Below are 11,624 nucleotides of genomic sequence, written 5' to 3'. Positions count from 1 at the left end.
AAACATAATCTAGGGCACCTTTAAGTAACTAACATTACCAAAGATCTTTCACTCACTCAAAAGCATCATGTTATGGAACATCTTGCAAACTAGTGTTCTAACTTCTTACTATGGTAAAAAAACAAAAAACAAAAAAAACAACTTTTAAATTAAGCATTCTTGAAACCATTGTTGAATTGTCAGTCAATTAACTGAACAACATCAAAAGATTTAAAAATCATTTATTTAAATTCATATATAACATGCACAAATACATACTAAATGACAGGACACAAAACACTAAAAAAAAACCAAAAACACACTTTAATCAGGCCTGTACAGTCAAACAGAAGGTCTGGCACCACATGACCAAAACATCAGCTGATCTGAGGTGAAGGGCTGTAGTCTGAAGGTATTTGGCACCAAACTGGCGGAGAACACGGTAAATCTCACGTTTACTCAGAGGATGTGAAATTCCACTTGTAGAGCAACTCTGTGTGTGCGGATGCAAAGTACACATACGTGTATCCAGAGTTTCTGTGTGCGGTTTGGCAATCAGTCCCAGCATGCAGTGGGCCTTTATGACAACAAGGTGATGAGGGCATCCAGAAACTTCCCTCTGTCCTCCATCTTTAGCTCAATAACTGTAGAGAGAGACATGGATCTTCACATAACCCGTTGTGGCATGTTGATTAATGTACATGTGTGTGTGTGTGTGTTTTGGGGTCTGGCAGAACTGAAGGCATCTGGCACCAAAGTGACAGAAACGATGGGAAAACTGTGTGTGAATCAGTTAGACAGGAGTTTATTAGTTGTGCAGCTCATATCAAATAATTGTTAATATTGCAACCCGTTCTGTGACAAAACAGCCATCCTTAACAAATCTTCCATGGTAAATTACCATAATGTATTCAAAATTTGGCTTTGAAGTTAAGCTGTACATTTTTTAATAACAAATAATTGATAAATAAAAATGTTTAATTTTTAACAATAATTAAATGGTTAGTTCACCCAAAAATGAAAAAAGTGTTTTGAAATCACCCATCACTAGATTTTGTTGAATAAAGTCGTTATTTTGGTTTTTTTGGCACACAAAAAGTATTCTCATTGCTTTATAATATTAAAGTTGAACCACTGTAGTCACATGATCTGTTTGAAATATGTCTTTAGTAGCTTTCTGGGCATTGAAAAAGGGAGTATTATTGCTGACGATGCAGACCATACATATCAAAAATATCTTAATTTGTGTTCTGAAGATGAACGAAGGTGTTATGGGTGTGGAATGACATGAGGGTGAGTAATGACAATTTTCATTTTTGGGTGAACTAACCCTTTAAATAACTTCTTAAATATTTACTGTACTACTTTCATGATTTTGCATCATTGCAAACTACTATAACTCTTGGTCAGAAGAGCAGAGAGACTCTGGGCTGCTCTGCCCTCTAGTGATTGACATGTGCTGTGTGTGAACGGTGCAGTGACTGACCTGAAGTGTCGAAATGATCATGTAGAGTTCTGGAGCTGGTGCTCTCAGCTGCCTTTTCAAAAGCCCGGCCAAAGAAGCTTGAGGAAAAAGAAAACCGCTGATGTCAATTTTGATTGGAGTTTTGGCATTTGGCGAATGTACATCTCTGTATAAAAGCATGAACAAACTCACTTTTTCTTGTCAGACGTGTCTGATTCTGGTGGAATTCCCAGGACGATCACAGTCCCCTTCTCCACATCCAGAGGAGCGGCCATTATCAACGGCAGGATCTTACAGCGTTTGTTCCTCGTCTAACAAAAACATCCATGTCCTATCATCACATGTGCTCAACTCCCACATTTTTCTGGCTTAGAAGCTTAATGTGACTGCTGACAAACTCCAGAGACACATGTCAACTGACTTCTTTCATTCAGTATTTTTGCACGCATGTACTTACGGAGCAGATGAACGCTTTGAGCAGATATTTGCAGAGCAGAGTCAGAGCCAGAGGTTTAGAAAACAGCTTCACGTCTGGTGTTCCCTACAAACACAAGAAACACTGGGTTTCAACACAAAGGAATTATTGACTAATTAATTAGTCATTATTAATTCACCCTCATATCATTCAAAATGTGTCAACATGAAAATTAGGCAGAGTGGAAAATTAATTTAATAAATAAATATTATTTATTTTTTCATTTTAGTAAATAAAAAAAAATTACTATAGCAATAGCACTATTGTATTTAATAATAATAATAATAATAATAATAATAATAATAATAATAATAATAGATTTTTATTAAACAAACCAATATAGTATTAATGTTTTTGTATTATAAAAATGATTTAATAATAATAATAATGCTTTTTTGTTTTATTAAATTATAAAAAAAAATAAAGAATAAATATATATACACTATTCTATGGTACAGTTGTATAATTAGAGTAATATATATATATATATATATATATATATATATATATATATATATATATATATATATATATATATATATATATATATATATATATTCTAATTATACAACTGTACCATAGAATAGTGCATTTAATAATAATAATAATAATAATAATAATAATAATAATAATAATAATAATAGTTAATACTAGTAATAATACTTGTTTTTTTAATATTTATTTTCTTTAAGTTTTAACATTTACAATTGCATTCATCACCCCAACCCTCTGACGGCATTATATAAATAAAAAAAATAAATAAAATGAAATAGCATACAATCCAGAGTACAAAACTGACAGTAAAAGAATTAAGTGTCCAGTAATAATACTTTTGGACAATAAAAATGGAAAGAAAGAGGGAGGAGGAGATAGAGAAGGTTACAAATGACCCAAAATCACAGCACAAATCTGGCTGCTCCGAGACACTAGCTGAGTTTAAATTGGACACCTTTTGTTTTAATCGGAATTAATTCATTTGATGAATCTGAACATAGTGTTTACATGACTGCTAAATTAAGTGATCGGGTTTATGTGTGCGTTTATACATCACAAACTTCAAATCAGAATTAATTTTTTGACATGCATACACTGCACGAACATAGTTTCCAGCCGTTTGCACATACTAACCATTCTCCTATATTGCTTCCTTTCTTTGTTCTTTAAAGAGCAGACTTATCTATTTTTCTATTTTGGGTCATAATTAGGAGAGGACGAGCACATGAACCTTTGTGTCGTGCAGTAAAAACAACCCTTCCGGTGCCCAAAATAAGGCATCTGTGGATTAGAGTCTGAAACAAGGACTGCTGAGATGACATTGTCCTGCTCCACTTCACAGGCGATGAGTGGAAGGAGAATTTTTGAATGACACGACAGTTAATTATTACACTATATTCAACAACAACAGCTCGTTCCTCGCATCATACGTCATTACGCCATTTCTATGTCATTGCACATGCGCAATCCGATCAAATGTTTACATGTCTTCTCAATCAGATTAGATGAGGTTTAAACAACCCCTTACAATCTGGATTAAATTTTAATCAGATTTGGCCAATTCATTCCGATTGACGTGGTTACATGTGACTTCTTTTTTTCCGACTGTGCTACTAGTCTGATTACAATCAGATTATTAGGGTTCATGTAAACGCAGCTACTGGGAACACTGAGAACTGCTTATTTAAAAGAACAGTGCTGCACTTCAAGAAGTTGACGGCCACTGAGGAACTATGCTGCACTCCATAAATGCAAACTTGAAGACATCAGATTTGATCCATACCTCTAATAAATGGCAGTAGAGGAAAGGCCCCTGTGAGAGTATGAGGTTAGTGCAGATGCAGCTCGCCACCGTCTGCTGAATGGCCTTCAGTTTCTTCTTGGCCAGATCGATGCCTAAATGCAACCGCTCCAGATTACTCCTGCAAAGACACAGATGAGATGAGGAGTTACTGAGTAAAACTGTCATTAAGAAACTAGAGACACTGTACAATATCTATGAAAGTGTTTAAAGGTGCCCTAGAATTAAAAAATGAATTTACCTTGGCATAGTTAAATAACAAGAGTTCAGTACACTTTGTCAAGATCCATTTTGAGGGTTTTATTAGCTGTGTGAACTTTGTTTATGCACTGTCTAAGGCAAGCGCGAGCTCCGTGGGTGGGGAGCACAAGCATTTAAAGGGGCCGCGCGCTGAATCGGCACATATTTAATGATGCCCCAAAATAGGCAGTTACAAAAATTAATTAAAAAAAATCTATGGGGTATTTTGAGCTGAAACTTCACAGACACATTCAGGGGACACCTTAGACTTATATTACATCTTGTAAAAAAACATTCGATTGTACCTTTAAGAGCTGGTCCGGTCTTTTCATACATGTTATTTTAGTATCATTGAGATTTTGTTTCAGTTCTAGTTTATTTTAGTACAAGTTGAAAAAATAAGTTTAAGCATTTTTATATTTCATTTTATTTCATGCAACAATTTTTTTAATGGTTTTTATAAAGAAAATGCTTATATTATATTATATTATATTATATTATATTATATATATCTATATATATATATCTATATATATATATATATATATATATATATATATATATATATATATATACACACACACATACATATATATATATATATATATATATTTTTTTTTTTTTTTTTATAAAATATGGTAAACACTGTTAAAATGTATCAACGATCACATTTAAAAGACTGATTTTAAGACCGTAATATTACACTCTGACATCAGATTTCTTGGCACACTCACTTTACTTGTATTTGGCGCCACCTATTGTTGCAGGTGTATTACTGACATGTAAAAGTCTAGACTTTAGACCCCGAGTATAAGACCAGAGAGAATATACTCAGAACATTACGGTAACCCTGCTTCATACCTGGACAGACAGTCCAGAGCTTTGATGAAATTGTCCGTTGGAGTTCCATCCTTCTCCACGTTCTCCAGTAAGGCGGCCGCAGCGTGAACCACATCACTGGCCAGGAACCGGTTCTTAAAGCCAAAGTGTACACCGAACGTCTGAACACGGATGTCTTTCATACTGAGGTGGAAAAAATAAAATCAATTAATCACGTGACAGATACTGACTACAACAAGCACAATCTTTCATTTGACTCACCCAAATTTATTTGCTGATTCTTCGATGACTTCACGCAGGTTCTCTTTAATCGTCATATCCATTGAGTTAAACTTCTGCCGGACCTGCTTGAGTGGGAGACTGAAGGAAAAAACAAGCATTAAAAGGATATTTTTAACTCTAAAATCTGATTGGATGAACCACATTGTAAAACAGCCATAGTAAAAATGCATTCTATATTAAAAGGGTCATGAACTGCATTGTCTTATTGTTTTATAATGCTTCCTGGGGTGCACTCATAATGTTAAGATGCTTTTTGCATCAAAAATTGTCAATTTAGAAATAAAAGGCATTTTTCCTACCCTGATTTCGGAACATATCGTAAAAGTCTGTTTGCAAAGCCTGCCCCGAAATGCGATTGATTTACCAAAGAATGCACAGTGAAATACCGAATACAAACAAATAAAGCTCAACTGAGACATTCACATTGTTGAAAATAAATAACCATAATCCTAGCATTAGGATCCTTTGAAAGGTAATGCTATTTTTAGTCCTGTATCGCTCTTCTCTCCTCCTCATCTCACTAACACACCAGTGGGCGGAGCTAACATTGCAATGATGAAGTAGGCATTGATTTCTTCAGCGGAGGCGGAGTTTCACCCATCTATAGGCACATTACAGGATCAATCGTTCACTGGGCCTGGTGTCTATAAAAGCTTTTATTGGACTAACAAGGAAGTTTTCAGTTCTGAAACTTACAGGATATTCTTATAGTACGATGACCTCTTATATATCAAAATCTCAAAGAAAAAGTTGGATTTCTCAATTCATGACCCCTTTAACGCAAACCATTGACACCTCACAGTTAATCAACTTGCTCAATAAATGATAAATAATATTCAAATTAAGCATTTTTATCATTCCTACTGCTGGCATTTAAAAACAAACATGTTTAAGCAGGGAAAAAAAAACATGCCATAAACGTGATAAAATTACTGTAACGCTAATGCATGTCTTCTTGTGGGTTATTGCTTTAGTAAAAACTCCAAAATGTTGTTTTCACCATTAACACAGTGTTTTCATGCCCATAAAGAGCAGGAAGAATAAAACCTGTCCACTCACCCCATGTCAGCCAGGAACTCTTGGAGTTTCTTTTGTCCGTTGATGGACCAGAGTTTGAAGCTGCAGGAGGTGTAGCAGGAGTTACAGATGCTCTCATACAGAGACCAGTGCTGATACAACACCAACCTCAGACTGACACACAGGGTCAAGGGTCAAACACACTCATTACACACACAGTACTTCATGCATGTTCAGAAGGACTTTCGATTTGTGAAAGACGGCAGCATACGTTATGTATATTGTACATTTCTATGCACAAAACACCCTTATTTGCGAGAGAACACCATACTGTAAAAGTCAGATGCAAAATTATATAGAACCATATTCATTTCCAAGATAAACGTAGATTCACTAAAATTAAACATTTGCACTGTAATGATGTCATTAAACAGGACAAAAGTATGCATTAAACAATGCACTGGTGTTTCGTTTTGAATATAGCCATCTACAACACATTCAATCACAATTTCAACATCATGTGGAGAAGGATACTCGTATTCAAATGAGATCCTCATGCAGTCGATGGACAGCGAGTTCTCCTCATCCTCATTTCTATGGTTGTGTCGGGACACGTGGCGCTGTAGGGTGGCGATGTCTGTCACATACTTCATGCTGCATGATGAAGCAGCAAAGGTTACTTAGAAACAAACTGCTTCAGAAGTCATGAAATGTTTTGAAGTGGTTGATTATGACGAGATAAGAGTGAGATTCTTACTGTGGGATTTTATCATGAACCCATTGATCTGTCAGGCCAATGACACTCCACCTGCCAATCAAAGAGTCAGTTTTCAGTTCACAGAACACATCTATGGCACTACTGTGACTTCTTAGAGATAATATAAAACAGGAAGCTCACCACAGCATGTCTTTGGTGTCTTTAGACATGACCCAGGCCAGCTCAAACATCACCAACGCTGCCTGTAGACAACAGAATAAACAGGTTCATGCACTACAGCAAATATTGGGTAGTATTAATACTGAGCAATTTGAGTATTTAATCATTTACAAATATTTAGTGACTGAATGCTCCACATTCACATTATAGAACTCAATCAGATCCTTTAAAAGTTTTATGTTCACACATTAGGCCGTATCCTGTTTTTTCACCCTGAAATTGATGCAATGATTCATTAAAGGGGACCTATTATGCCCCTTTTTACAAGATGTATTATAAGTCTCTGGTGTCCCCAGAAAGTGTCTGTGAAGTTTCAGTTAAAAAAAACCCACAGATCATTTATTATACCATGTTGTAAATGCCCATTTTTGAGTAAGAAGAAAAACATGCTGCACCCACTAGTAAAAAAATAAAATAAATTATATCTAGTGTCTGAATAATTTTTGGTTTGACTGTGTATATATATTTTAGCTATTTCGCCAGCTTTATAAACCAAAGCATCTTTTGGTCAATCTGATGAAGTCACAGATGCATTAAAGGTGCCATCGAATGAAAAATTGAATTTATTTTGGCATAGTTGAATAACAAGAATTCAGTACATGGAAATGACATACAGTGAGTCTCAAACACCATTGTTTCCTCCTTCTTATATAAATCTCATTTGTTTAAAAGACCTCCGAAGAACAGGAGAATCTCAACATAACACCGACTGTTACGTAACAGTCGGGATCATTAATATGTACGCCCCCAATATTTGCATATGCCAGCCCATGTTCAAGGCATTACACAAGGGCAGCCAGTATTAACATCTGGATCTGTGCACAGCTGAATCATCAGACTAGGTAAGCAAGCAAGAACAATAGCGAAAAATGGCAGATGGAGCAATAATAACTGACATGATCCATGATTACATGATATTTTTAGTTATATTTGTAAAATGTCTTTCTAAATGTTTCGTTAGCATGTTGCTAATGTACTGTTAAATGTGGTTAAAGTTACCATCATTTATTACTGTATTCACAGAGACAAGAGCCGTCGCTATTTTCATTATTAAACACTTGTAGTCTGTATAATTCATAAACACAACTTCATTCTTTATAAATCTCTCCAACAGTGTAGCATTAGCCGTTAGCCACGGAGCATAGCCTCAAACTCATTCAGAATCAAATGTAAACATCCAAATAAATACTATACTCACATGATCCGACACATGCATGCAGCATGCATGACAAACATTTGGTAAAGATCCATTTGAGGGTTATATTAGCTGTGTGAACTTTGTAAATGCACTGTATAATAGTCGAGAGCTCGAGGGGCAGGGAGCGTGAGATTTAAAGGGGCCTCACACGCTTAATCGGTGCATAGTTAATGATGCCCCAAAATAGGCAGTTAAAAAAGTTAATTTAAAAAAAAAATCTATGGGGTATTTTGAGCTGAAACTTCACAGACACATTCAGGGGACATCTTAGACTTATATTACATCTTGTAAAAACTAGAGCACCTTTAAAGCATGATCATGAGCTATAAAAATCAGACCATATGAAAACATGATCATAGTTACTCACTGATGTTCCATGAAACTCATACTGCTCGTAGTCAAACAGAATCTCTCTCCTGCAAACACAAACACACACTTCAGAATGTACTTATCCCCAAAAAAAATGTGTCAGCATTGGCCATTTTGAGTGATTGTTATGTATATAATTAAATGACCTTCGTGCTTCCCATTCCCGTCTGGCACGCTGTCGTTCTATTCTTCTTTCCAAAGCACCCTGAAGAAGTCAATGCAAACTTGAGTATAAAGAATCCAGCTACTCATAATATGCATGACAGGAATATGAAAACATACCTCATCATAACGCCTCCGCTTCCCAGAAGGCTCTGCGCTTCCATCGCTTTCATTTCCAGAATCGTCACCATCTCCTTCTTCATCCTCATCATCATCACGAAAGATGTCATCATAGGACGGAACACCAAGGTCATCGTCTTGCTTTATCAGGAGCTTAATCTATTGCAGTACAAATGAAGAGATAATTTATTAATAGCTGCATATTTGCAACAAATGCCCCAGAGCTGATAAAGTGCTGAACATTTGTACTTGAGTGTCATTGTAGACGTTGACCACGTCAACAGGTCGATGTGTATCACAGATGAAGAAAACAGAGTCTTCCTCAGGCTGAAGGGTCTCCAGGAGGTCCACATTTGCTCCACAGTTTATCAACACAAAATACTGGTACTAGAAGAAGAAACATACAGATACAAACAATTGCTTGTAGATTAGACTTAAAAGATGAGGAATATTAACCAAATAACAGTCTACAGAGTTGATATACACCAATCCGGTATAACATTATGACCACCTTCCTAATATTGTGTTGGTCCCCCTTTTCCAACAATGCTGACCCGTCGAGGCATGTATTCCACTAGACCCCTGAAGGTGTGCTGTGGTATCTGCACCAAGATGTTAGCAGCAGATCCTTTAAGTCCTGTAATTTGTGAGGTGGAGCATCCATGGATCGGACTTGTTTGTTCAGCACATCCCACAGATGCACGATTGGATTGAGATCTGGGGATTTTGGAGGCCAAGTCAACACCTCAAACTCGTTGTTGTGCTCCTCAAACCATTCCTGAACCATTTTTGCTTTGTGTCAGGGTGCATTATCCTGCTGAAAGAGGCCACAGCCACCAAGGAATACCGTTTCCATGAAAGGGTGTACATGGTCTGCAACAATGCTTAGGTAGGTGGTACGAGTCAAAGTAACATCCACATGGATGCCAGGACCCAAGGTTTCCCAAAGCATCACACTGCCTCTGCCAGCTTGTCTTCTTCCCATAATGCATCCTGGTGCCATGTGTTCCCCAGGTAAGCGACGCACACACACCCGGCCATCCACGTTATGTAAAAGAAAACGTGATTCATCAGACCAGGCCACCTTCTTCCATTGCTCCGTGGTCCTATTCTGATGCTCACGTGTCCACTGTTGGCTCTTTCGGCGGTGGACAGGGGTCAGCATGGGCACCCTGACTGGTCTGCATCCATGCAGCTCCATATGCAACAAACTGTGATGCACTGTGTATTCTGACACCTTTCTATCAGAACCAGCATTAACTTCTTGAGCAGTTTGAGCTACAGTAGCTCGTCTGTTGGATCGGACCAAACAGGCCAGCCTTCACTCCCCACATGCTTCAGACTTGGCCGCCCATGACCCTGTCGCCGGTTCACCACTGTTCCTTCCTTGGACCACTTTTGATAGATTCTGACCACTGCAGACCGGGAACACCCCACAAGAGCTGCAGTTTTGGAGATGCTCTGATCCAGTCGTCTAGCCATCACAATTTGGCTCTTGTCAAACTCACTCCAATCCTTACGCTTGCCCATTTTTCCTGCTTCTAACACATCAACTTTGAGAACAAAAAGTTCACTTGCTGCCTAATATATCCCACCCACTAACAGGTGCCATGATGAAGAGATAATCAGTGTTGTTCACTTCACCTGTCAGTGCTCATAATGTTATGCCTGATCGGTGTATATAGTCGCCAATCTAAACAGCATTGTGGCAGAGCATAAAGTGGTACCTGTTCTTTATGCTCCATAAAGGCCGTCCCCAAATCCTGCCATCCTGTCACAGGAACCAGCGTATACTGGACTTGATCACAGTGGAATAAAGCCTGGATGGAAAAACATTTGGAACACTTTTGAGTAAATATTGGGCGAAATGTGTCATTTAAAAACATTTGCAAATTTTATTATGTAAATATCAGGCAAAACTCTCTAGATCAGGGGTTTTCAACTAAATTGATAAAAATATGAAAATGAAATATGAATTTATAATGATATGACTAACCTGCAGAACCTTACAGGCACACAAGGCATCAATATCAGAAGACACGAGCAGGGCCACTCTCTAAATACATAAAAACAAGAGACAGAAAATTTACAAATCTTTGAAATACAAAGTAGTTTAAGAATATTAAACTGCTAAGAGTTTGAATGTGTACTATAAACAACAACACAGTAACTACAATACAAAAACAACAACATATAGAATAGAATATGTATATATTATGAATTAATATGTACTATATAACATACAATATTAAATTATCAGCATATAATGCCAGTACTAATAGTGTTTTTAAATACTAGTAGATATTTATAACCGTAAACATCAACAGTATTCGGGTCTTCAATGACTCCAGCAACCAAACCTAGTTATTACGCACCTGATTAACGACAACATCATAAAATTCCTTTCGAATATCGGTCACAAACATGTTAAAATATAAGATTATAAAATTTAAATATATAAAACTATCAGTTTCGCGTTTTAAAACACTGTCCTTGTTCTAAACTCAAGGTTTCCGTGTTTCGTCTGTGGCGCCAAATTTGCTCGTTGTACATTTAGTACGGCCCTTTGGAGAAATAACCAATTGAATAACGACTTAAAGTGACAGATAGACACATTAGCCAATGGTGTACGAGAGCGAGCGGCTCTTCTGTCCAATCGGAAACATCGATTGGCAGGTCAAAAACATGGTATAGAAATGCGGTAATATAAAAACAAAACAAATCTCTCTTTTTTTAAAAATACAT

At 36.8% G+C, this 11,624-nt stretch overlaps 1 protein-coding gene across 1 annotated transcript; it reads right to left on the bottom strand.

Moving 5' to 3' along the window:
* Window positions 1-204: 204 nt before the first annotated feature.
* cdc45 (CDC45 cell division cycle 45 homolog (S. cerevisiae)) lies at window positions 205-11,446 on the bottom strand. Its single transcript, XM_048209289.1, has 18 exons — window positions 11,255-11,446; window positions 10,876-10,935; window positions 10,607-10,699; window positions 9,129-9,266; window positions 8,880-9,038; window positions 8,744-8,802; window positions 8,596-8,644; window positions 6,992-7,053; window positions 6,851-6,901; window positions 6,628-6,747; window positions 6,136-6,267; window positions 5,056-5,154; window positions 4,816-4,977; window positions 3,697-3,835; window positions 1,902-1,985; window positions 1,637-1,755; window positions 1,466-1,542; window positions 205-623 (listed from the first exon to the last, which is right to left on the bottom strand). Exons 1-18 carry the CDS (start codon window positions 11,303-11,305, stop codon window positions 559-561), a joined length of 1,719 nt encoding a protein of 572 aa, XP_048065246.1. The 5' UTR covers window positions 11,306-11,446; the 3' UTR covers window positions 205-558.
* Between the last annotated feature and the right edge of the window lie 178 nt (window positions 11,447-11,624).

This window comes from Megalobrama amblycephala, linkage group LG12 (genome assembly GCF_018812025.1).
Source record: "Megalobrama amblycephala isolate DHTTF-2021 linkage group LG12, ASM1881202v1, whole genome shotgun sequence".
NCBI lineage: Eukaryota > Metazoa > Chordata > Actinopteri > Cypriniformes > Xenocyprididae > Megalobrama > Megalobrama amblycephala.
This window is presented reverse-complemented; position numbering and strand designations above follow the sequence as displayed.